This window comes from Amphibalanus amphitrite, unplaced genomic scaffold, assembly GCF_019059575.1.
Source record: "Amphibalanus amphitrite isolate SeventyFive unplaced genomic scaffold, NRLGWU_Aamphi_draft 001485F_arrow, whole genome shotgun sequence".
NCBI lineage: Eukaryota > Metazoa > Arthropoda > Thecostraca > Balanomorpha > Balanidae > Amphibalanus > Amphibalanus amphitrite.
In genome coordinates, this window is record NW_024882978.1 from 13,821 (window position 1) to 40,510 (window position 26,690).

At 49.3% G+C, this 26,690-nt stretch overlaps 2 protein-coding genes and 1 non-coding gene across 3 annotated transcripts; 2 read left to right on the top strand and 1 right to left on the bottom strand.

The window, feature by feature from the left end:
• Positions 1 to 137: 137 nt before the first annotated feature.
• Positions 138 to 5,986, top strand: LOC122373376 (28S ribosomal protein S34, mitochondrial-like). Its single transcript, XM_043351356.1, has 4 exons — positions 138 to 360; positions 585 to 779; positions 4,386 to 4,595; positions 5,630 to 5,986. The coding sequence occupies exons 2-4, from the start codon at positions 603 to 605 to the stop codon at positions 5,756 to 5,758; spliced, it is 516 nt and encodes a 171-aa protein (XP_043207291.1). The 5' UTR covers positions 138 to 360; positions 585 to 602; the 3' UTR covers positions 5,759 to 5,986.
• On the top strand, positions 4,175 to 4,245 carry Trnag-gcc. The gene has a single exon. It is a non-coding gene; the product is annotated as a tRNA-Gly (tRNA).
• A 271-nt stretch (positions 5,987 to 6,257) lies between the features above and the next one.
• Positions 6,258 to 26,478, bottom strand: LOC122373377 (aconitate hydratase, mitochondrial-like). The gene is made up of 15 exons (XM_043351357.1): positions 26,316 to 26,478; positions 24,566 to 24,717; positions 24,025 to 24,250; positions 23,450 to 23,575; positions 20,621 to 20,779; positions 19,879 to 20,029; positions 19,318 to 19,490; positions 18,806 to 18,935; positions 18,218 to 18,375; positions 17,740 to 17,875; positions 17,167 to 17,399; positions 16,510 to 16,703; positions 15,004 to 15,146; positions 11,911 to 12,116; positions 6,258 to 6,912 (listed from the first exon to the last, which is right to left on the bottom strand). The coding sequence occupies exons 1-15, from the start codon at positions 26,346 to 26,348 to the stop codon at positions 6,781 to 6,783; spliced, it is 2,352 nt and encodes a 783-aa protein (XP_043207292.1). The 5' UTR covers positions 26,349 to 26,478; the 3' UTR covers positions 6,258 to 6,780.
• Positions 26,479 to 26,690: the final 212 nt, after the last annotated feature.

Sequence of the window (26,690 nt, forward strand, 5' to 3'; positions counted from 1 at the left end):
CCCAAGAAATGATAAGTTGCTAGGTAACCGTGAGTCGACATGAAATTTGGTGAACAGACTGCACTTTTGAAGTTTTTGTCGACGTTTCGGACGCTCAAAGGACGTTCAAGTAATGTTCGATTATCTGCGTGTTGTGCGAATGCAAAGACGCAGCCAAGACGCAGCTTATGAAGGAAACAAAATACCAAACAATAAACGAGCTATACCGAACACGATTAGTTCCTTTTTCAGAGCGCTGTTTAGTAGATTCATGCCCTGAATGTTTTGATTAAAATATTGGCTGAAACAGCGATAAAATATAGGAATTTGGATAAAATACTTTTAGAAGGATAAAAATCAAATAAACAGTGACTTAAAAAGGTACTTTTAAGGGTGTGTTGTCTCGAAGTGATGGGTTGGTGATGAGTGAGTTTTGGAAGTTTTGGACAAGATCAAGATTATCACTTTTCGGCCTACCTATTGTTGAAATTAAAGTGTTATGTGATGATGAAGTTCATAGTTACAACACCCATGTTTTGAATACTATTAATTCATTCTGTCCCAGCATGCAGTCTGTTACATTATTGTGACTATTTTATTTTCAGGCCTCGTACAACTACACCATGCCTCGTGTGTTCATTGGTCGGACACATGACCTCTACGGAAAGAGCCTTTGGGAGCTGCTGTGTAACCTGAAGGACTTTGGCGTCGGACGAGTGGTGAAGAGGACCAAGTTCAACCAGCGCTACCCGGAGCGGTCGTGGTACCGCATCATCAATGTCCAGCCAGAGATGGATGAGGTGAAATGGGGGAAGACCAAGGGGTGTCAATGTGTGCATGCGGTCTGCAGGTCTATGTGTCATGGGTCCATAGGGGCCAAGACATCTACCAGTGTGACAGACTGATGCTTAAGTATATAAATTGACAAGTGTTGCTGAGCGTATAGGAAGGCCTTAAATTAATTATTGTTCATTTGTTTTAAACTAAGACTAAAGCTAATGTTTAAAAATTGAGGTTTTTTGCCCGACGTTTCGCGTTTATTGCTTATTCATGGGCTAATGCTAAAACATAATTTCGTCGACATACATATCAAAAATTCAAATAACATCATTGACAGCACGCTTCACTATAAACATTGTCTTTCGCTAAAAGATATCGTATCCGTTCGATCGATCGATTGCGTTCCTTCGTATACATACGTCCATGCATCCGTTCATATCTATCGCATGTCTTTGATCTGGGATGCTATAATATCATGTAGTTTGAAGAAGCCTGGCGATACGTTTATCACTTTTTCTGTGGAAATGTAAGCGGCCTCTATCAGCCACCGACGTGTTTTCGTTAAACCTGTTAAACCTGTTTCATGGCGTTGAAATTCCCCGAGTCTCTACTGATCGAGTTACAGAAAAAAGCAAAACAGATCAGACACAGGCCCAGGACAGAGAGGGATGCACAAGACAAGAAAAGGGCATATTTTATTGCACCAAATAGTGAGACAACTGATCAAATAGCAAAGATGCTGGCGCCTGATCTGAGAGTAGTATCAGCTTCGGGAAAGAAGGTCGGGCAGATACTTGCTAGAAAAAAGCCAAAGGAAGTAGATTCAGACAGTATTGTGTACAAAATCCCTTGCAGCAAATGTGATAAATCGTATTTCGGAGAAACGGGGAGAGGTCTAAGAAAACGTATTCAAGAGCACAAAAATGACTTACGTAATCACAGAACATCCAAGGCATTAGTCATTCACGCAGATCAAGAAGGACATCTACCAAACTGGAACGAAGCACAGGCCATACACACAGGTTTAACGAAAACACGTCGGTGGCTGATAGAGGCCGCTTACATTTCCACAGAAAAAGTGATAAACGTATCGCCAGGCTTCTTCAAACTACATGATATTATAGCATCCCAGATCAAAGACATGCGATAGATATGAACGGATGCATGGACGTATGTATACGAAGGAACGCAATCGATCGATCGAACGGATACGATATCTTTTAGCGAAAGACAATGTTTATAGTGAAGCGTGCTGTCAATGATGTTATTTGAATTTTTGATATGTATGTCGACGAAATTATGTTTTAGCATTAGCCCATGAATAAGCAATAAACGCGAAACGTCGGGCAAAAAACCTCAATTTTTAAACATTAGCTTTAGTCTTAGTTTAAAACAAATGAACAATAATTAATTTAAGGCCTTCCTATACGCTCAGCAAGACTGATGCTTACCTACCTACTATTTGACAAACATCATGTCTTACCTGGTTCTCTTACCTGGTTGGGTTCCCATTTGTGTCGGAAAGAAAAGGCAAGGTGGAAGGACCGAAAGGAATTGGAAGGAACCCTGAATGCCAGACGCGCCAGCCCAGTTGTGATATTCTTGACCATTAGTCCTGGGAGTTTTGACTGGTATTGTGCGTCTTCCACAAGCTCGTCAGATGAACACAGTCACATTTCTACACGCTTAGCTACGAGGAAGTAACCTACATACCTATAACTACTTACAAAATCAGCACTGCTCATCCTCAATCATATCTGAACAGGCTATTACGTGCATGTACCTCAATCATTTTCTTAAAGCTAGCTATGTTAGGTGCACGGACAGCATCCTCAGGCAGTGAGTTCCAAACAGCAATGCATCTGACAGAGAAAAAGCGCTTTCTAGTGTCTGTGTGGGTGAGAGTGGGGAAAATCCTAAAGCAGTGGCCCCTAGTCCGCTCCTGTGGAGGGCGGTCGAACAGGTCATCTGGACTCAGGCACGATCTACCGTTAAACAGCTTCCAACATTGTATCAAGTCCGCACGAATGAGCCTCCCTTGGACAGAATACAGGTTCAAGGACTGTAGGCGATCTGCATAGCTTAATCCATTCATTCCATCCACTCGCTTTGTCCACTTCCTCTGAACATTTTCTAAGACCCGCAAGTCTTTCAGATAACCTGTATGCCACAAGCATGAACAGTATTCTATAACAGGTCGGATATGAGTAGTGAGCAAGAACAACATAAATGCGCGAGACCTGCAAACGGTAGATTTAAGAAAACTATGGGCCAGACCGCTAGCCTTGTGTGCAACAGTCCTAATGTGCTCGTGAAATTTAAGCTGCGAGTCGACAGTAACACCAAGATCAGAGTGAGAATCTACATGTGGGATTTGCTGTCCATCAAGGAAGTACACCGGTGAAGGCAAGTTAGCGCGGGGCCTCGCAAAGCGGAGAACTGCACATTTCTTTGGGTTCATTTTCAGACACCACGATGCTGCTGTGGTTTGCAGTGTATCAATGTCTTTTTGTACTTGGGCAGAGGATAACACTGGTGAGGTTCCTGGGGCATGTTTCACACAGGCATAAAGTTTCAGGTCATCTGCAAAAATTTTATATTCACTTCTCAGCTGTGATGCTACGCCGTCAATATAAACCAGGAACAACAGGGGCCCAAGGACAGAGCCCTGCGGTACACCACTGCTGACAACCCTAGGTTGGCTTATCATGTCCTTCACACACACCTGCATCTGTCTGCCCTGGAGAAATGAACGTATCCAGTCAATGAGAGCACCTGTCAAACCAATCGATCTCAGTTTGGTTATCATGAGATCGTGGCAGACGACATCGAACGCCTTACTGAAATCGAAGAGAATGACGTCAGTCACGCCACCAAGGTCCATGTTTTTAGACACTGTGTTATAAGCTAGGAGTAGCTAGTCCATTGTACTTCTGCCAGCCCTGAAACCGAATTGGTTTGAGGTCAGCAGTGAGTTCGTTTCCAGGTAATTTCGTATCTGCGTGCAAATCAGGCGTTCCATCGTTTTGCACACAACAGACGTCAGACTGATAGGTCTATAGTTTAGTGGATCAAACCGGGAGCCCTTCTTGAAAATAGGTATAACTAGGGATTTTTTCCAGCAAGAGGGTAGTCGTCCCTCTCTCTGTGATCTCGTGTATATAATCTGTAGAGGGTAGGCGAGGTCATCAGCACATTCCTTCAATACCTGTGGATGTATTCCATGTGGTTTATCATTGCGCCCCATGAGCTTTGCTTTCATGCTGTGGGGACAGCAGGATGTTAACTTATCTGTTTAGCAAATCAATAACTGAATAGTGAATGCATCGATTGACTATTATTGAATAATGGACCTATGAGCCATTCATGCCGATTCATGACATTTCCTTGCGCTGCCTCGTAGAAATTATACATGGCATCGGTGGTTCAGTGGTAGAATGCTCGCCTGCCACGCGGGCGGCCCGGGTTCGATTCCCGGCCGATGCATTTTCGGAAACTCCTGCCGAACCTGTCCCCGTCATAAGGTGACTGTCGACTGAGGTAGTTTTGCTCTTGGCCGGTACCTGCACCGATACGAATCCGTATTTATCAACCCTCTCTAAATCTGTCACGATTTTTCCCCGCAGGAGAACCGCTGCGGCTCTGTGACGGTGCGCCGGGTGTTCCGTGGTGTGGAGACGCCCAGGGACGTCACCCTGAGCCGCACCACGGCGCTGACCGACTACCAACTGGTGCCGCGCCATGAGGAGGCCCAGTTCTGTCAGCTGAGCCCCGAGAGAGTCACAGAGGCCGTCCGCACTCTGCCCGCCGCCCTGCCGAAACCGCCCCTGCTGCTGGTGAGGGAGATGGGAGCGAGAGGGAGACGAGATGGGAAGCAAGAGCGAGGGAACCTTGTCCCTAGTTCGTTGCGCGAAGACGGGTTTGTTTTTGTTTTTTGTTTTGTTGGGTTAGGCCCTTTCGGTCTGACAAGACCATTGCAGAGCCGGAAGGATGATAGGATTTAGGGGGAGACATTGGACTGGGCAGGCACCCTAGTGAGTCGCCGGGGCTGAGCCCGTCCAGAGGACAGGCCACCCAGCCCCAAGGCACTCACTGCACCCGGCTACGGGGTGTGCTCCCTCAGGAGCAGCGGTGCCGCTCCAAGGGAGCAGCCCGCATGAGATAAAGTTGCCTGTCCAGCCCGGAGTGGGGTTGCGGCGTGGAGGAGAAGGATTTCAGCATCCTGAGGATAGAAGCATGGAAAGGTGGAGAGACGAGACTGAGAGAGAGAGAGAAACGAGATGGGAAGCGAGCGAGGGAACCTTGTTCCTAGTTCGTTGCGCGAAGATGGGTTTGTTTTTGTTTTTTTGTTTTGTTGAGTTAGGCCCTTTCGGTCTGACAAGACCATTGCAGAGCCGGAAGGATGATAGGAATTAGGGGGAGACATTGGTCTGGGGAGACACCCTAGAGAGTCGCCGGGGCTGAGCCCGTCCGAATGGACAGGCCGACCAGCCCCCCCCCCCCCCCCCCCCAAGCACTCTCTGCACCCGGCTACGGGGTGCGCTCCCTCGGGAGCAGCGGTGCCGCTCCAAGGGAGCAGCCCGCATGAGATAAAGGTGCCTGTCCAGCCCGGAGTGGGGTTGCGGCGTGGAAGAGAAGGATTTCTGTATCCTGAGGATGGAAGCGATGGAACGGAGGAAATGGGAGGGAAAGGGAGATCGTTGGCTGTGTTGTGAAAACTTTTCATTATTGAAAGACAGATCATTTGATTAAATACTCGGCATTACGTGAAATGGCATGCATTGATTAAATACCTTTGTGCTCAGTGCTATCTTACCACAACAAAACTGACGTGTTTGTATTATGTAACGGTCGTTTTTTTTCTTTACAGGCGCTAGAACGGTTGGAGGATGCGAACGCCAGCGCGGAAATGCCTGCCGTCTACCGGAACCAGTGGAACTACAACGTCCAGGGTCGGACGGAGGGTGGCGCTGCGTCCTCCGGCAGCGCGGCATCGTAGCAGGACTGTGTCTTGTGACAGAATAGGACAGATGTTTGTGCATTCTGAGAAAAGTTCGAGTTTTTAGTGTGGATGAATTGTGTTCTACCGTGGTGAGACTGAAAGAAATGGAGTTGATTCTTGTCAGTGGGGTGCGAGTTTTGTGCCCCGTGAACGATTTTGTGCTCGTTTGTTAGACCCGCAGGACTTTTGCTAAGTGGAATGGGTAAATATAGCCAACAGAGACTATTGTACTGTAAGAGAAGACGACTTAATAATATCGATGTCTCCATCCAAAGTTATCACTGCACCTTCCTCTTTAGAGGATAGGTCAAAGGATAACGATAGGCCCAAGTTTCTGCGGTCCCTGTAGTGTCCTAGGTCCTGATGATGTCCCAGGCATAACACTCGTTTCATTGCTTCATAAAGGCACTGTCATAGCTTCTTGGGCGTCAATCAGCGGTAAACCGACATCTAAAGCGCTACGTGACGTCACACAGCTTATAATGAACTCAAAAGACTCATCCAAACACATGTATTAGACACTCACACATGCGGCACGCTCGCCCTCCCCTCTGTACAGTGCAGGTAGTAGATACAGTGTCTCGGCGATTGCACGTGCCTTAAAGGCCACCGATCGTTTCACATCGGGTGTCCAGCCACTCCTCAGCTGGATCCATAGCCTCTCAGATCAAATACCGGCGACGGATGAAAACTCGGCCTGATTTGAGCCCGCCCAATACTGCAGCGGTCCCGCCGGGACTCTGAATCCACAATAATGTAACGGGGAAAGTCGCAATCATTCGTCGGCACGTTATGCAGCGCGAATAATTTAAGCCTGTCAGCCCCCCTGACTTCTTACTACCGGTCCGAAAACGGATCCTCCGCGCGACCCTTCGACCTGGCAAGCTCATCACATGGCGCGGAACTTCAAAAACAGCTCACCATAACCACCAATCCCCCGTGCGCGATCGACACGGAAAAGTCCACCCGCGGCGGGATGCGAACCCACGCTCAGCTAGGCGCCACTATTCAGCACCGCTCTACGACTGCTGCCGCATCTTGTTGAGCGCAGAGCCGGCCTTGAACCACTCGATCTGCTGATTGTTCATCGAGTGCTGTAGCTGGATGGTGTCGGTGCTGCCGTCGGCGTGCTTCAGCACACACTCCACCGGCTGTCGGAGATCAATACACGTTAGTACAGGTCATCAGGGGTCAAGAAAGGTAAACAGAGGTCACCAGAGGTCAAAAGAAGCCAAAAGGGACCGCATGGACTCACCAAACCTTACCAAGGCTTTGATGTTACTAAAAATCAATGTGCGTCACCCAAAGTTGACATGAGGTCATCAAAAGTCACGCAGTGTCATTTAGGCCACCAACAACATTTAGAACTACCAGAGCTGGTAACACAAGGCAGCACGACGATGGCAATATGACGGCGGAGCGCAGAGTGAGGTTCTATCAGTACAGGGACCCGCAGTTGCTTCTGTACACACTAGTATTTCAGCGTATTCTTTGCCTGTGACACCGTTGGAGGCGAATTGGGAAATTATTGTGTGCTTATTAAAACCACCATCTGAAGGGCTTTAAAATGATGTGCTGCTCTCCTAATTCAGTGAACTTTTAATGGCTATATCAGCAAAACATTGTTTTCAGCGCTTTTTCCTGCCCCATTCCTTCTGAAACCTGGAACCGCTTATTCCATTTACTCCTGCCATCTGACGATGGTCGTGCTGACTACTAGTTCCGGCGCTAGTTACTGCTCCAGTTTTGCACCCGGCACAAACTCAGGCGGCACCGGGCCGTGGCTCGACCAGGGGAGGGTCGGACCGAGCCGACTGCCTGGGGCGCGGTTAGATCGGACGCCCTGCTGGGGAAGGGGACGGGAGTGAGGGGGAGGGGAGGAGGTGGTCACGTGGTCCGTCCAAGCTCGCAGACGGCCTGTCCTGCGCCCAGCCATGTTCCGTGATCCAAAATGGCACGAGAGCTGTGGAATGCCTGGAGGAGACGCTTCGAAAGCGAACTTCAGCAGCACTAATTTACCATATTCTGTGGAGATAAATGAATATTATCTTAATGCAGAAAAAAATGCATGCCCAAGCTGTATTGGCTGTATCTTTTTAAAAGTTGTAAATAGGATTATTCTTAGGGACAATTATAGGTTTCGTATACACAGTGAATTGTGTTACATTGAGCCGTTTCGCTGTTACGGTTACTAACTGAAGAGTTATCCTTTTTTCTCACAGGGAATGACAATACAATAACAATACGAATAAAACCAGACGTTTCGCACGAAAAAGTGGCTCCGTCAGTGGCAAGAAATAAGTAATTAGGCATACATGTTTTCTTTCGCTAAAATCGATGAAGTAGTTATCTTTATTTTTTAAATCTTTTTAGCAGTCTTTTAAGCGCATCATGGAAGCTTATAAACATTTGTGTATTTTATCGGCAACCCGGCTGGCCAGACCGAGACGGTGCCGCATATAGTTCTCATCGATGTTTAACCTATACACTTATTTTTCTCCAATATTGTCATTGTCCGTGAGAAAAACATACTCTTATGGACTGGTCTCAGTTCATGTAGAAATTGTTGCATATTCATCAACACAGATAAAATGAATATTAGCCCTCACCACACATATAAGTAGATGTAAGTTGACCGCGCCCCCTGTTTTTCACCAATAAATCGCGGCAAAGCGAAGGATTGCGACGATTCTTTGGTGCCCTGGAGTTAATCAATTTTACAACTTTCCAGAAAATTAAATAGCCCTTATTATTTGTCCATCTTCTCTGAGAATTTTAAATCTTTGAACCAAATTACCTTTAACCCTCGCCCGTAAACGGTGTTTTGCCACCTTCGCCCATGCAGGGGGGGGGGGGGGTGCGACCCCCCCTGGCGTTTGAAAATGGAGCGTCGTAGAGCTTAGCGGAAAAGACCAACGGATTGCTCTCAACGAGATCTCGCGATTGGTGGTATATTTTTTGGTCCTAGGTCAACATTTGACCTACTTATGACCGGTCAAAGGTCAAATTTTCGGAAAAATCTAACTTTTTCAGATTTCCGCGCCGATTGCGGCAAAACGGTAAGAGGTATCGACTTGAAACTTTCACTATCGTGATTCTTGATCAATTCTCTATCGTTTGGTGTGTATTTCGATGTCATAACTCTAAAAATGATGCGTTGGGAGCATCCAGTAACCTAGGATCTCAGCATTGACCGGGACATAAAAATAATTGGCTTTCTCTCGTCAGCGATGACCAGGACCCTCAAATCATCGGATTTCTCTCGTCACGAGCAGCTCGCTCTTTTTTATTTTTCAGCGAAGCTCTGGCTATTTTTATCAAGGGCCGAATGGCTGAGAGTTTCTACGCCCCTCCGCTACATGTAAGACGCTGAAAAGAAATGCCTAAGTGGGTGAGGGTTAAATATCGATTGGTTTTTAAGTGCCGAAGCCCGAAACACTTTAATTTACTTCGATAGCAGTTTTTTAAGACCAACGAGCTCAAATACTATAACTTCTTGAACAATGTAAGCACCACATAAAATGAATCGTAAGAGAAGCGGCTCAAGATTAAGGAGCTATGAGACACTTAATAAAAAACGGCATAGATTAGAAACTGCACCTAACTTGCACTGATTTTTAAACCTTTTCGTTGCAGACTGGTAGATTAAATTTTAGGATTGATTTCAGCTGATGCTCAAATGGAGCTATTCATTCGTTCATTCATGCGACCATCCAATTCCATTCATAAAAGAAGCCAGTGACAAAATTGTTCATTTTAGATAAGTGTGAAATACAAACTCAATAAAAGTTTAATGATACGGCAAATTTGACAGCTTTTATAATGAACAGACAAAAAACTTTAACAAATCAAAGTTGAGAGCCCCAAATAGGGGAGAGTGAGGTAAGATGAGCCAAGGGGCAAGTTTAGCCACCCCATGTTTCTCAGCTCCTATGGCGCTAATTGACTTGAGCTTCCATGTGCCGTTTGCTTACGATGTTCACGTCTTTCACGTCTTTCACGTGAGACGGCAACGTTCTCACGCTCAGCACCCGGTAACATGTGGTAACCCCTAATAACTAAGACATGTTTTGCCTTTAAAATGAGATGGTTGTTATCTGCGGTGCATGGTTATTTTCCTTAGCAGGTGTCAGCCATTAATCGAAAATGACCACGGGTGGGGTAAGATGAGCCATTTTCACCTGGGGTAAGATGAGCCGGATAAGCCATTGTTGTCTCCGCTGTCGAAAACCAAACTGAGCTGCGCTTGTTTCTGCTGAATAAAAATGGTAGGAAATTGTTTTTTCTTTGTTGATTACACAAGTTGTAAGTGATTTGCAGATTATCTGAAGGATAATATGATTTCTTCCTTGATAGAAAACTTGACGAGTTATTGGAAGGCTTTAAACAGTTACTTTTTGATGGAGGAAAAAACGTTGCCATAAGTATGTATGCCATGGAGTAAATAAAAGAGCCCACTCTTCGCCGCGCCCGGGAAAAGAAGAGGTTCGCTTTTTCTATCCATGCTCAACTTTCCCCACGACGTGTCTCAACTTACCCCGCCCATGGGGTAAGATGAGCAACGTGCAAGATGATTTTTGACGCAGCCTTTCAGTACAAAAATAAGCGGTATGAAACATTTCTGGCCACCATTACATGCGCAAATGACCAAAAGTCCGTCCAAAAGTCCGTCCAACCCGTAAACGCAGAAAAATGATCAGTAAGTTAGCCTGTAGCTTACGAAAAAAAACGGCTCAACTTACCTCATTCTCCCCTACGTGACACAATTGAGGGCATTTTTTTTTAGGCCATCACAGTATTTGTCAACAATTGTTGTTTAGGGGACTGGGGAGGGTGGTTACTGGCTCATTAACTGCCCCCGCCCCCCCCCCCCCAAAAAAAGGAAAGAAAACGAAACCGATCATCCGCGAAAAGAACTATTGAGCTCGAACCAAGGTGACGAATCGATTTATAGGTATGCAGGATGACTAACGATGCCACTTGTTGACTTCTTGTGTCAAATGAATTCCATCATCTGGATAGCACGTCAACTCTGTGGTATCACTATTTGACATTTTGCAACAAACGTATACTTTTTGGCGCGACTAGCCTCATAAATGTTCTGAAACTAAAACCGTTTCTTCGCAATTAACTTGGACGACGTCATCCCAGCTTATGCACGACCAAAAAAAGATATCGCTTCAGGATCACTGGCCCGAATTCCAATGCTTAAAGTTTACTCAAAGCCGGTGTGGCTGAGGCACTCTTCGCTACATCTCGTGACGGCCACCATTGTGTTGCATTTTTCGGTAAGCTATAAGTTAATAAGGAAAGGAATGGTGAGTGGGTTGAAAACAGCCCTCACCCTCCACCCCCCCTTCTTCTGGAAACATAAGTAAACGAAAGATCTGGCGATGGTTTATCCACTCTCCTCTGCCGCCGCGCTGCGAGGCCTCGATTCGATCGGTATGTGGCTTCCTGAGCGGTCCTCCCCGGAGGCAAGGTGAAAGGTCATGGCCTGTATAATAAATTTATACGTTGCTGAATATGTTTTATAGTTCTTCCAAGGCCTTGGACACCGTTTTATTATATCGGATAAGCATTGCACTTTCTTGTCAATCAATACATCTAAAGAAAACTTGATCATAATCTTATACTGCGGCAATTGTAGTTCTGCTTACGGTTGCCTCTTTATGATACGGGCCACCACCACCTCCACTGCGCTGGAGCTCTGGCGTTCTACCCCTCCCCGCTACGGACCGGCCCTCGGGCTAGGTGTGTTAGTACTGAGCGCAAACCTGTAGTAGTCACGTGACTTTCATTCACGTAGCGGGAACGGAAGCTATAGGCGATACCAAGGACGGGCTCTGGGGAGGCAACCGGCGCGGAAAAATAGCACGATTGTAGTTTTGGAAGAATATCTGTTGCGGTAAGAGGAATTATACAAAACAAACGTCCTAGGAGCAAACATGTGTTATTCCTCCATACTTTGCGCTACATTTCATTTCTCCAATGGCCAGCACTTAGCAAATAATAGCGCAATTCTAAATTGGTAATATATGTGTACAGTAGCAACTGCGGGTCCCTGTACCACTGCTTCCTACCTTCAAAGCACAACTTTACCTTCCCCCATACAATCTCTCTCCTCTCCAGTGGGCGCAATGTCTCACCTTTCCCGGCGCCAAGTCCTTGAGTCCCTTCAGCGACAGCTTGTCGTCGCTGCGGACCTTGTCGTAGTCGGCAGCGTTGGCGAAGGTCAGCGGCAGCATACCCTGCTTCTTCAGGTTGGTCTCGTGGATGCGCGCGAACGACTTGACGATAATGGCGCGCCCGCCGAGATGGCGCGGCTCCAGCGCAGCGTGCTCGCGAGACGAGCCTGTCGGGAGGAGGGGGAGTGTTAGGGTCCGTGGGGTGGTTCACGCCACCCAGCGTTATCTCACCAATGCGGTATATTCGTTTGTAGTTAAAATATGTGAAAAAGAACACGCCTTCATCGTCGTCGACGCCATCTGACATCAAATCACCAGAGTCGGTATGCCGGTCAGTGTATTAAACAATAAAACCCGACAACCGCCTCAAAGCGTATCAGCTATTAGGCCCCCCGTTGCCACAACCGGTAGGGACTGGCCGCACGCACCACAGTGCATCAGTACCTACAATTACATAGTGCCGTGCCGACCGCACACTTCCAATTCAGCTGCACTTAACGCATATGCCTCGCATATCCGAAGTCAGACCAAAATCCGTCTACCTGTTTACCAGCCTGGCGGCCGGACGATTGCTCGAAATTCGCGCGATCTCATACGTTGGCCAAATGCTCACGCTTCTTCTGTTTCAGTATCGCCTGCACATCAAGCCTCCATCGGCCGTGCGTTTCTCGGCATCGCTATCCCTACCTCGGCAGCTTCCAAGCTGTCGTCCATGTGCCAGGCACAATCACCTCCCCGCCTCCGTCTCCATCCCCGCCTCCGTCTCCGTCTGCGCCCCGCGCAGCCGACTCCGTCGCCGCTCCGTGTCCTCCTGCAGCAGCTGCAGCTGCCGGCACCAGCTGCGGCTGCAGCCGCGCAGCTGCCGCAGCAGCAGCCGCTCCGTGAAACTCAGACTGTCCGTCTCCACCGCAGCAGGTACCGGTGTGACGTCAGAGACAGTGACGTCACTGGCAGCCGTCAGAGTACCGCGGTCCTCGCACTGAACGGGCGTAACGCTGGCATCCGACACTTCACTCTTTGATTGGTTGTAATCTGTATAAAGTGACGTCACTCGATCTGTTGTTGATTCCGATTGGTCCCCGTACTCTCTCGGTGAGGTCACACCACACGCCAACGTTTTTGATTGGTCCACAGCCGAGCGGGCTGACAGTACCTCCTCTCCGATTGGTCGCCGTTCGTCCACCTCTCTGGGTGACGTCATCATCCCTGAGCTGACCCTTCTCGGTGACGTCATCACTGCTGAGCTGACCCTCCTTGGAGTACCCTCTCCATGGCTGGCGTCCCCTGATTCACCGGTATAACTCTGGGGCCGTTCCAAACAGCGAGGAAGCCGCGCATGTTTCCGCCTTCGTCGGGCTGATGGGAGCGCGGCGATCCGCCGGTGTAGCTCCTCAGGCTCCGGCTTTGCGCCGCTGTCGGTGGCTGACACGGCCCGAGCCAGGGCCTCCGTCAGTGCCTGCGTGCGGCGGTCGGCCGCGCCGGCGCTCCAGGCGGTGACCTGACCCGGGGTGACCGCGCCGCGAGATTCCACGGAGACCAGACTCGAGGTACTTTGCTGAGGTGTTGGAACTGAGGACGGGAGCTGTTTGAGGTCCGGAACTGACCCGAAAGACGCCGAGGGGGATGCAACTGCTGCAGCGCTAGCCAGTGAGCTACTCGATCCAGTCTTCCCCATGGTATGAGCGCGTCGCCTGCCGGCCGGCCGACCGGTCAGCCCCAGTGTGGAGCCGCCAGCGATACCGCCGCCGCCGCTACCGTTCCAGCTCAGGGTCCGTCCAGTGGTTCGAACCCCGCCGCGACGTGGGACGCTGGGTGAGGCTGAGGACTCAGATAGAGCGCCGGGTACTACCGGTAGGGTGTCTGCGGGACCGAGAGGTCCTCCGAGGGACGTAGATAGACCCTCTGTGGCAGTAGGGAGTCCTGGAACTCCACCTCTTCCAGTAGATCCCGGTGGAGTCTGCGGTTGACCCGGTGGCGGTAGTAGGTTCGATAGGGACGCCGCCCGGCGCGGGTCACCCTGTCCCCACCCGGCCAGTACCGCTCGCTCCTCCGGTACCCTCCTTAGTACCGCTGGTCTCGGTGGTACTAAAGCTGGTGGTCTGGGTGGTGTCGAGCCGATCTCAGTCGGTGGCCGGGTGGTACTATGCCATGCTCGAGGCGAGTCTGTTACCCCTCGGCCGGTAGGAGGCGGGGACGGGGTGCGCACAGTCAGCCGAGCTCTCGCCCTCTGAAGTCCCCGCTCTAGACGAAGGAGAGACGATTCCAGATGGCGCCCCGATCGTTCCGCCGGCAGCGGCGGGGGTGGGGGCGGCCGCGGCGGCTCGGGCGGCGGGGCGGCAGGGGCGCGATGTAATCGATCCAACAGTGCCGCCTTCTCCTCAGCGCTCAGCTCGAGCCGGAGTTGGGCTTCAGCGCGGCCCGGCCGGCGAGACAGAGGCACGGCTACCAGCGACGGCAGCGCCGCCCTGGTGTCCGGCGGCGGAACTGAAGCTCCAGGGGGCGCCATCGGAGCCGGCCGCCGCGGCGGCGGGCGACCTCGCATAGTGCGCGGGAGGTCACATGGGCTTCAGCACTCAGGTGTGTAGAACGAGACAGTCGCAACAGACTTCAGCTAACTACATGGCTCTACATAGGGCACCGAGGAAATTCCAAAACTGTGAGATCTAATTGACAGCTTGCTACGTTCTAAAGAAATTAAGCACGTGGAAAGATATTAGGAAACGGTAGGAAATTAAAAACAAAACAATAAACAAAGAGGTCTTCACAAAAGGTAGCAGGCGGAGAAGAGATTTCGCAAGCAGACAACAGAAAACTTTGCTCGCGATCTTTTTAAGCGGGTACCTCTATATTGCCATAAAGGATATAGGAAATGCCGGGCTTTAAATCTGGGGGATGAACTTCATCAATATCAGCTAAAAAAAAAATGACCTCAGCCCTGCGAACCAGAATGTTTATAGCATTGAAATCAAGCCTGGCATAACTCCCAATCACTCACTCAACCAGCCTCACACTCTCACAGACACCTCCCGGTTCTCACAGACCCCGCTAACTCACCCTCGCCGTAGTTTTCGTCTCCGACGACCACCCAGCTGATGCCACGGGCCTTGTAGTCGCGCGCGGTGGCCGGCACCGGGCCGACCTCGCCCGTCACCTGGTTCTTGACCGCGTTCATCTCACCCGTGTCGGCATTCACGGCGCTGTGAGAGCGGTGAGAAGGTTAGAGAGTACGGTAGGAGGCCGTGGTGAGAGGCGGTGAGAGTGTGAGGTCAGGACGGTTTTAGGATGAGTTTGGTTTTAGGATATACGGGCGGCGAAGGTGTTCAGCGGGACTCACTAGATAACTCATGCGAGAGAGCTCGAATTTTACGGACGCTTGAGCCCAACGAGGCTATGCGCCCTAACCCAACAAGTACAAGCAAGAGAGAACTCGAGTAGTGAACTTATTTTGATAATCCGCATAGAGAAGCCACTCACTACCTTGGCAAAGAGGGAACGTCAAAGTTCCTCCAAAAATACAAACATACACATGATCGTCAAACCATGAAAAGACGCGACAAATTCACTATTTTAACCCTCGCCGGCACAGGGGGGGGGGGGGTTGATGCAACCCCCCTAAGGTTTTTCGCGAATAACTCGCGTAAAAAGCAGCCGATCGCGACGAAACTTTCAGTACCCTTGCACTGATCAATTTTACACCTACCCTGAAAATTTCATGACCCTGACCCCAATGACCTTTGACCTGTGACCCCTTTTCTGTGACCATGTTCGGCCGAAATCGCGAATCGGCGTATGTCGCCTCGCATTAGCCGCGCGTTTGCAAGCTTTTCGTGGTTTTAAACGTTCAAACATGAGATTTGATGTTGCTCCCATACATTAGGGTGGGGGTCAAGGTCACCTGAAGGTCAGGTCAGGTCATTGACCTTTGGTGACCTCGGGTAACCTCGGTTCACTTTTTCGAGTTTTACATGTTTCTAGGCTAGTTTTTGGGGCTGAATTCGAATTTAGTAACCATTTGAACATTTACGAAGTAGTTTTGGTGTCTTCGTAACATGTTACGAAGCTGTCAGAGGCGGTTGACACGTATTACGAATACCCGTCACAACCCCTACCGGTTGACCTGACCTGACCTGACCCGACCTGGTCTAAATGCTTAAATACATCATCTCTGGTCAAAACTAACACGATATTCGTGATCAGCACCCCCGAAAACCCCATAGCAGCCACACTTAACGACTTTCTAACAGGTCCCGATTTTCCCGGTTTTCGGGTCATTGACCTGACCTGGAAGGTCACCCGATGACCTAGGACCTTAAAATTGGGTATCATCGGCTTCCTCTCGTGACGGGCAACACGCTCGTTTTTTTTTTCCGCGAAGCTCTAGCTCGATCAGGGGCCAAACGCGAGGGGGGTCGTACCAACTTGTGCCGTCGAAGGACGCAAAATGGCCTGTGCCGGCGAGGGTTAAGGTACCAAATCACCGTGTATTCAATCTCATTAGTCTCCACATAGCCCACAAAGCCCTTCCCCATCCCAGTTCCCGTTCCCTACCGGGCCACTCACGTGAGGAACATGTTATTGGAGATGTTGTCCAGGTGCCCTCTGAACTTGAGCCACGGTCCGGCGGCAGAGATGTGATCGGTGGTACACTTGCCCTTGACCTTGAGCAGGATGGTGAGGTCGTCGAGGTCCTTGCCGTCCCAGGGCTGGAAGGGCTCCAGCAGCTGGAGACGCTTCGACTCCGGGTCCACCACCACCTGTAGAGAGCAGAGAGAGGGGTAGAGGGGTAGAGGGAAGGGAAGATCGGTCAAAAGCTGCGGGGTGGTACGGCCTGATGAAGTTCATTGAGCGTCCGTGATAAGCGGTCCGTTTATTGGTGATTGTGAAGTTTTTAACGCTAAGAATAAATTTCGATCAATATAGAGTTGCGTCGCAGCGCTCTATTCGCAAGTGTTGCGAATAGAGCGCTACCTTACTTCAAACACCATAAAAAGTGTCATTTGGATACTTAATCGGCAGCAGTAAAATGTCAATAAATCGTTTACAATAAATCGTAAGACAGTTTTACGCTCCATTTGGTCCCCATGCCTCCATCCCACCCGTCCTGTTGTAATCTCCCCCTAAAAACCGTAATAATTCTTCCCACCTTTATATTCTGAACAACGCTCTCTTCTTCCCCCTCATGCTTCGATAATCCTAAAACATTTTCCCTCCCCGTACCTTGACGGCGGCGTTGTCGGTCGGCGGGTGCTGGTACGTGTCCTCGCCGGCGTCAAAGCCGCGGCTGGGCAGCTCGTCTCCGTTGGGCGCCGCCAGTTTAAACTCCTTGCCGTCCGCGCCCGTCAGCGAGTCCGTCAGAGGGTTGAAGGTGAGCGTTCCGGCCAGCGATAGAGCCGTGGTCAGCTCTGGCGAGGTGACGAACGCGTGGGTGGCCGCGTTGGCGTCGTTACGACCTGCGAAGGAGAGATGAAGGAAATGTTAGCGGTTCTTATGGTTGCTGAGGTACTCGTGGTAAAAAATAAAATGTGTTGAGAAAACTGAAGTAATCAAGGCAAAATCTCCAGCCTTCCATTTTTATTCGTCACATATTGCTTAATCCCGTACAACAGTAAATTTAGCTGAGAGAATAATTCATACCTATTTGAAAATCGAGTAAGGACTAGGCAAGAGTGGCAAAACATTCGAAAAAAGGCGTTCAAAACAAATACTTCTACTGCATTTGAACCAGCAACGCCTTTCATAAGCTATCTATCGGCTCTGCACTTCCATCGTTCTTCCCATTTGCAGACTGACCGGTGAAGTTTCTGTTGTAGGACGTGACGATGGTATTTTTCTCGCCCTTCTTGACGTCCTGCCGGTCCCACTGGCCGATGCAGGGGCCGCAGGCGTTGGCCAGGACGGTGCCGCCAAACTCGCGCAGCGTCTCAGCCTGAGAGGAGGGAGAGGGGAAGGGTGTGAGGACACACGACCGACCAGCCGGGTGGGGGCGACACAGAAATGTCGCAAAGGAACTCTGAAACGTAAACCCTTAGAAAACCACGCATGGACACCCAAACTGCCCGCCTTTAACTATAACGTCTACTGTACTACTCAAAGTCCTCTATTTAACTACAATGTCAACTCCCTAAGATACCCGTCCCCTCCTAGTTTCCAACTCAAATATTTAGTCATGACCATCGTCCAGTCTTTCCCACTCCCTCTTCCAAAAGCAATTCTCTCACACTCTTTCCCAGTAGGCACTCCCTCCTATCTATCCTCTATAATCACTCACGATGCCGTCCCGCTCGATGGTGGCACGGATCTGTTCCGAGCCGGGCGTCACGTTGAAGGTCGACTTGGCCTTGAGACCGTGGTCCATGGCCTGTTTGGCCAGCGAGGCGCACCGGCCCATGTCCTCGTATGACGAGTTGGTGCACGAGCCGATCAGACCTGAGGGAGAGAGGGGGGTAGAGGGCAGAGTAGAGGTCAGACAGGAGGACGTCAGAGCGGAGGTAAGAGAAGAGATAGGAAAAAACAAGGGAAGTAGCCGAAATTGGAGGATGATACACTTAAAAAGGTCGTTAAGACAAAATATTGTCAAGGAAGAAAAGGACAGAATTGGGCAGAGAAGAGGCCAGAGGGTCAGGTGAAAAATGAGGCAGCAAGGAAAATGGATGGCTGCAAGGGTGCCAAACCCTCTCACAAAACACAAGCCAACGCTGAATTAGTCCACAAAAGCACTAAACCGTTTATATTTCTATCATCACGTTCCATTACTTAATCATCAACACAGAGTGACTCTTCCCTCAGCTCTCCACAGAGCTAACAACAGCTTTCTCCCACATCCCTTCTTTCCCCAACCTTCCCGATTCCAACATACCGACTTTGATGTCGAGCGGCCATCCGTTCTTTTTGGCCGTCTCGGCCAGCTCGTCAATGGGCGTGGCCAGGTCGGGTGTGAAAGGACCGTTCACGTGCGGCTTCAGCTCGGACAGGTTGATCTCGATCAGCTGGCGATTAGACGGCAAGGGTTAGTTGGAATCGAGTTAACAGCAAACAAGAAGAACACATAGGGAGCGAACTGTAACAACTGGCGATGAATGCCGATTACTCAAACACGAATATGTCATGGTCATGCGTTGCACTTACAGCACGGAAGTAGTAACTAGACGCAAAAACGAAACGAAACATGAGCGTAACGAAACCAGTGACCACGTAACACACCGCGACTAGAATTGAAAATATACTTTGAACACCCTCACAGCTGCTGCCCCATGAGATTCAGCATCCATCAGATACAGATACAGATGACTCTTCTGGCTCCATGTTCAAACTCTTCCCACTAGATTCAGCATCCAGCATCCACCTCAGCTCCCCCCCCCCCCTCCGCACCTGATCGTAGGGCGCTCCCGAGTCGGGTGTCAGCAGGGCGGCGTTATCGTCGGCGGCCAGGGCGATCTCCTTGCGTCCAGTGGCGGCCAGGTAGTCGTGCATCCGCTGATTGTACGGGAACAGCGACGTGGTGGCGCCGATCTCGGCGCCCATGTTACAGATGGTGGCCATACCTGACGGCGAAAATGGAGAGGAGGATTTGTGAGAGGTCGGACGGTAGAGGTTACAGCAGACCTTCGCAGCATGACACACCACATATTGTCGTTTTCTCTGCTTTATTCCGTTTTCCACTTTCTGTTTTTAGTCTCGTCATTCCCTCCCCATTCCCAGTTTCTTCATCCCCTTTCTCAGCACCCACTCGCACAAAAGACGGAATCGAGGCCCGCTCACCAGATCTGAGCCTACAGCCCTTCCCTGTTCTGTTCTCACTCGTTTCCCCAACCATTTGATCTTTGAGTTCCCATTTACAGCAACGCAACATTTGGAGTCGAGGCCAAAACTCGTCCTACAGCCTTTCCCTATTCAATTCTCCCTCCTTTCCCTCATTTCCCCATCACCCACCGGTACAGGAGATGGAGTCCAGGCCCGGTCCGAAGTACTCGACGATGGCGCCGGTGCCGCCCTTGACGGAGAGGATGCCAGCCACCTTCAGAATGATGTCCTTCGGGGAGGTCCAGCCGGACAGCGCGCCCGTCAGGTGAACGCCAATCACCTGCGTCGGGACAGAGCCGTCAGCCAATCAGAGAGCCGGATACAGAACGATGGCTAATCAGGGGACGGGATAAAGAACGGTGGCCAATCTGAGAGCGGGATACAGAGCGGCAGCCAATCAGGGGACGGGATAAAGAACGGTGGCCAATCAGGGGACGGGATACAGAACGGCAGCCAATCAGGGGACGGGGTACAGAACGGTGGCCAATCAGGGGACGGGATAAAGAACGGTGGTCAGCCAGACAGCGAGAAAAAATGACAAGTTTCAAGCACTGGCAGTAAAACGAATGTGTAACAGCCAAGTACGGCGGCCGATATCCGAAATATTCCTGTTAGAATTTCCAAAATATATGGTGACATCTGACAATTTTAACTAGACTTGTGCAAAGCTTCATTTGATATCAAATGAGTATGGCTTAACTTTTCACTATAAATCGTGCAACTTCTCTCAAACAAGCACTACCAACACAACATTTACCTCTCTGCCAATAGTTCACTCACCGCGACACTCACGGCCCTACGGAAATCTGTGGGCTTTCCTACATCATAGGATTAGGGTCTACGGGATTACGGCGTCTTGGGATTACCCTACCTTGGGGCACTTGAGCTCCCAGGGGATGTCGGCCATGACATCCACAGCGTCGGCGCCGCCGACTCCGATGCAGAGGCCGCCCAGACCTCCTCCATTGGGGGTGTGGGAGTCGGTACCGACCATCAGCAGGCCAGGGAACGCGTAGTTCTCCAGGATAATCTGTAACCAGGGGGGAATGGGGTGATAGTGGGTGGGGGAGACAAATCGGGGAGGTGTATACAGGTATATTGATCTGTCAGGGTGGCGGAGTTCCAGTCAGGGGTCAAACAAAACGTGCAGTCGTTACTTTGAAGAAGTCGCAATGATGTGAAGAAACGCTTGAAAAAAATATGAAAAATAATGGATGTTTGCATCGGTATATATAATGCTTGTTTGTACCGAATAATTGTTTCAACCCGTTCGTGTGAAGCTACTTGACAAGTTGGTACCGCTCTCATTCTAACTCAGATCCATTTGCAAATGTCAGGCATATCTCATACGACAATTGATTGGAAAGACGATAGAGATAGAGGAAAGCCACACAATCCCATAAGCCCTCCAATCTCTCTGCAATACCTCAGACTAAAATGACACCCCTCCCTCCCCTCCACCCCCTGTCTCACCCAGTTCAGCCTAGCACAATAACCGTGTCACCCCCCCCCCCCCCCCCCCCGGGGACTGTCGCCACTCGCCAGCCGGCCACCGGGAGCTAAGTTTGGCCAGTAGCCAACCGTGAGGCACCGCAAACGGATCGGCGCTCAACTGCCACCGACTCGGAAGGCACGTGCCATACCGCGGCGGGCGCCTCATAGCGGAGGGAGAGAGAGCAGAGGAGCGAGAGGTAAAGTGGGGGGAGGGGTAGTCGGATTACAGGTGTGAGGGCACAGGGAAGGGCTGAAAATGGAAGAGGGGCGAGAGAGGGTAGCTGACGGAGTAGCTGACGGAGGGTTTACCATGCATTTTATAAACCAACGGATTAAGTGGGGCCCAGACGCTTGGGTCTGAAATTTTGCGGCTGCGTCGAGCTATTAAATCCTGTAGCAGGCAACGTGATACACAGAACTGTACATGTGTATACAGAATCGTGTATACAGATTTGAAGTACAAAACTGATCAGCTGAGAATTCCGCATCCAAAGGGCATCGGCCATTGCTATTTCGTTATCATGTTCTGAAATAGAGCAGAAACTGGATACGAGGGCAAAAAGCGCATTTTGTCCTTAGTTGAGGTCGGCAGAATTAATTGTTTGTTTGTTTTGTTGGGTTAGGCCCTTTCGGTCGACAAGACCATTGCAGAGCCGGAAGGATGATAGGAGTTAGGGGGAGACATTTGTCTGGGCAGGCACCCTAGTGAGTCGCCGGGGCTGAGCCCGTCCAGAGGACATGCCACCCAGCCCCAAGGCACTCACTGCACCCGGCTACGGGGTGCGCTCCCTCAGGAGCAACGGTGCCGCTCTAAGGGAGCAGCCCGCATGAGATAAAGTTGCCTGTCCAGCCCGGAGGGGGGTTGCGGCGTGGAGGAGAAAGATTTAAGTTTCCTGAGGATAGAAGCATGGAACGGTGGCAGAATTAAAATATACACGGGGCTTTAGGGCCTTGCGCGAAGCAGTATGTCGGTTGTGGGCAAGAAAAAGTGGGGCATCGACGAACAAAACTGCCCACAACTTATTATTTAAAACTGCATTAAAAGGGCAAGCGAGAAGCAATGATAAAAACCGCTGGGTCCAGAAGAGATCCCTGCAATGCTCCAAATGAAAAGTTATTCCAATCGGACAGCATACCGTTTATGGTGAACCTCTCTCTGGCATCTATTGGAGTTTTTACGAAGGCGTTAAGTGAGTCACATTTGGAAGCAAATCCTAATAATCCTCATCGCTACTTTACCTCTAGGTCATAAAATCATAAGCCTCCCGTAAGGCTAATTCTGCAAATGTAACTTGTTCTATCTTTTTACTGAACCCTTCTAAAACTACATTACCACATAACACCGTCATAATAAGTCATACGTCTGTTGTATGATAACATACAACAGACTGCTTATGATCAACAATCATAAAAAGATGGTTGATACAGCCCCACCCAATCCGACGCAAGCAGCTGTTTAGAGACAGGACACGCCAGCATATATCATACCCCTGATAACGGGCAAGCTGGGGTCACGAACAGCCCAGTGAAAGTGCTACGTCAGAGCACACAGATGAGCAAGATTAGGGGTGCTCCTAGCTTTTCGGTGTTATATCATATCTTGACATGCATTACATAGCATGCCATACCATACATAGCGTAGGTATATAACCACACTGGTGGAATCAAATAGAAAAGTACGCACATATGAGTCATTTTGGAGTGAGTCAGTCGAAAGAAACAGTAACAACGATCGAATCTTAGTAAAACATCGATATGTGTGTTAATCTGGGCCACAGTGCGTCGGAACTAACCGGTTTGCACCGCTGTAAGTGCACTTGTTGAAACAGCGATCACACTTGAGAGGACGGCCTATCTCTAATAGAATCACAACTGACTAAATTCGCTCGTGGCAAGACGTGCTCCAATTTTGATAATGACGTCGGCTCCGTGTCTTCATCAGTAAAACTGTGACTGGATGTTAATATCACGTATGAATCACACCAATATCCTCTATCCTGTAGTTGGTAGAGCGTTGAACTTTCGGTCCCGAGAGCCGGGTTCGAGTCGCTCCGTGAACTCAATCTAATATGCTGACCTCCAGTGAGCCCTGCGAATATTGGACCTCAAATGACCCATGAAAGCTGACCTGGGACCTCCAGTGACGTTACATCTATGACCTTGTCCACCATTAACCTCCATTGACCCCCAGTGACCTCGGACTGACCTGATGGATGATGCCCGATCCGGGTTTCCAGAATCCCAGGCCGTACTTGGCTCCGGCCGAGGCCAGAAAATCGTACACCTCCTTGTTGATGTCTTTGGCACGCGCCAGATCCTTCACACCACCGACCTGGAGAGATTGAGAGGGGATAGAGGGTTTTAGATTAGATTCCGCTTGAGATGGCTGGTAGGGTTATGTGGCTATCATGGTATTTAGGTTTTCGCCTTTTAGGGGCGCCCGGAGAGCATTTGATTACCGGCAAACATGTTTGTAACCATAAAAAAGCTAATGCTAATGCAATAGACTCGTCATTTTTTACAATGTTCCTCGGTTTTCGATGTCTGCTGATGAGTATGATATCTTGCCATCGGTGTGACACTGATAGCATACAACAGACTAGCCCACTCGAGCATTGCAGATAAGAGATGCTTCTGCTCTCCATACCAACTCATAGAGGGGACATTGTTCGGTCAGGGGAACCGAGAACTAAAAGTCATTCTCCACCATAACCGGGCTGCCTCAGCACTGCCTGACATTTCTTCTTCATTTCTCAAAATAAAAGTCTTCATTTCTCGCACCTGTGCCTCAATCAGATGATCGCAGTGAATGGTGGACGGCACGGCGACCTGCGGCAGTCCGGAGCTGATGAACTGCAGCAGGGCCATCTGGGCGGTGGCGTCCTGCAGGGCCACGCGGTCGGGCCGCAGCTGTAAGTAGGAGGTGCCCCGCTCCAGCTCCTGAGAGGTCGGCTGGTCCAGGTGGCTGTAGAGCACCTTCTCTGAGGCCGTCATTGGACGGTTCAGCCTGACGGGGACGGGGGATCAGCAATTATCAGAAAAAGAAGCCAGCAGTTCTCCCTAAGAAACAAATTATTGTGACTGATATTAGGAACATCAAGGAATAATGAGTGTCTGGTAAAATTTGCGCAACAGAAGTGTCTAGGAAATTTACGAAAATGTAATGTAATTTCAACAAAATCAGTGAACTGATATCCAGTAATCATCACCCCATTAGCTGCCACTACACCTGTTTAAGAAAAAAGGGGCGACCTCAAGAGGAAAAGCAGAGTCGGTTTAGATGAGTGGGCTAAGCGAGTCTCCCTACACCTCTGTATCTCACCTCTTCTTGACGACCTCGTAGTTCTTCTGGAGCTTGTCGTAGGGTAGCGGGACGTCATCCAGACGGGACATGGCGGCCTTGGTGGCCGCATAGCTGAGCGGCGACTGATGGAAGCACCGAGACTGCGTCTGCTGCGACACCGCCCGGCACGCCTGTGGAACAAAGGAACAAAATAAAATTACCTAGAATGTTTGAATGGATGGACATAGCCGAATCCCAATCGAGCACCGGGGCGACTCGAATGGGGCACCCACCACCAGAAGTCCAGTGCTCTACCAAATGAGCTATGGGATAGGCTGACTGATAGATCTGACCCCTAAATTTTGTTGAGAGATCCGTTCGGATCATAGATCCAACCCCTGAATTTTGTCGAGAGATCCACTCGGATCATAGATCCAACCCCTCTATTTTGTCGAGAGATCCACTGAGATCATAGATCCAGCTCTCAGATCCATGCACATGTCTGGCTGACAAGCTATGGTTGGATTGTGTGGAACGAGGTGGAAAGGTGTGGAATTATGTGGACAAATTGGACAAGAACTGAGCTGCTGTGACACCACCTGGCAATGTGCCTATGGGGAATGAAAAGTGGAATGAGAATAAACGATGAATGTGGATAGGGGATTGTGAAATGTAGAGGCACATTGCTGACAGATAGTTGGCAAGTCATGGGCAAGTTGAGCTTGATGGGTGCATATTTAACAGTACACCAGCAGACATGGAACTTTTTGTGGGATCTGGGTCCCATGTAGGTAGTGGAGCAACAGCCAGAAAAGTCTATTGGAGCATGGTTCAAAAGTGTCCTAGACTTCACGGAAGTGAGGTAGGTCTCAGTTACTTTGGGTGAACCTAGCAGCTGGTTGAAAAATGTGGCACTGGTCAATGTAACACTATACTTATAGTATCAGTAACCCAGAAACTGTTCCAGATTGGTGCAACAGATGACCCTGAGCTTTGAAACTGAAATGCAGCAGCCAGATGAAGACTGGTATGATGCAACGTCAGAGGAACTGCACCCAAACACCTGGATGTGGGACAACAACAGCACATGGAGTAAGGCCAGCACATTACAGTCCATTGCAGTCTCAGCCCATTGCAGAACATTGGGGCACCTGTCAGGGCTGTGCTTTAAACAGCGTACAATCTGGACTTTTTAATTGTATTCCAGACACATTTATCCAGGTCCAAAACTGAATGGGCATATATTGACAAAATATTGCATGCGACATTCAACACAGATGGCAAGGTGTGACAGGAGAGTTGAGCTTCATCAGCTGTGATAAAAAGTTGCACCAGCCTGGACAGGCAATGGCAAACCTTAGAAACAACCTGAATAAAATAAAAAACTTAAATATTCACCACAAATTTTGGCTGTTCACTCTCAGTAATGCAAAATTGTAACCAAACCTTATAGAGGCTCCCTAGTCCAGTACCAGACTGGAAAACATCCATTTACAACACCAGACACCAGTAAGACCCTCTTGAGCCGAAATTAGGCGCAAGCAATTTTGCGCTAAAAATTCTGCATGCTTTGCGCCACAAATTTGGTGCCTAATAGTGCCAAATTTAAGCCGCTTTTATATAATACACATGTACACATTTACTGATCAAGGCTACATCGACGCGTTCTGGGGTCTCTCCCATGTTTGAGCATAAGTTCTTTTTCCACGGAAACTCATTACCTCAATATGCTTAGCACTTTGCATGCATTCCTTTATGGTCAAAATATATCAAATGGAATAGCACATACCTTGGTGAGGACGGCACGCCCACAGTAAGCCATATTTCAAACAATTAAATTCTGATTGGTTATAACTACCCAACCCACACGCAGTCTCAATGAAAAAGACAGTGGCAGGGATTTCGACGCAATAAAAACCCCCGCGTCAGCTTTGCCTCAAACCATCAGCTGTTTTCTGAAAATTATAGAGGTGGGATTGAGTGCTTGTGTGTTTGTCGTGTTTTCTAAAGAAAGCCTTAGCTGTCCAAGTTATTTGCTATTGAGTGACAATGATGAAATTTTTTGTACAAATGTATGTGAAACTAAATGTTTTTCTTTTGAACTCTGTGATAAATTGATGAAAAATTGTTGCACAGAAGGCGACGAGTACCGAGTACTTTCAAC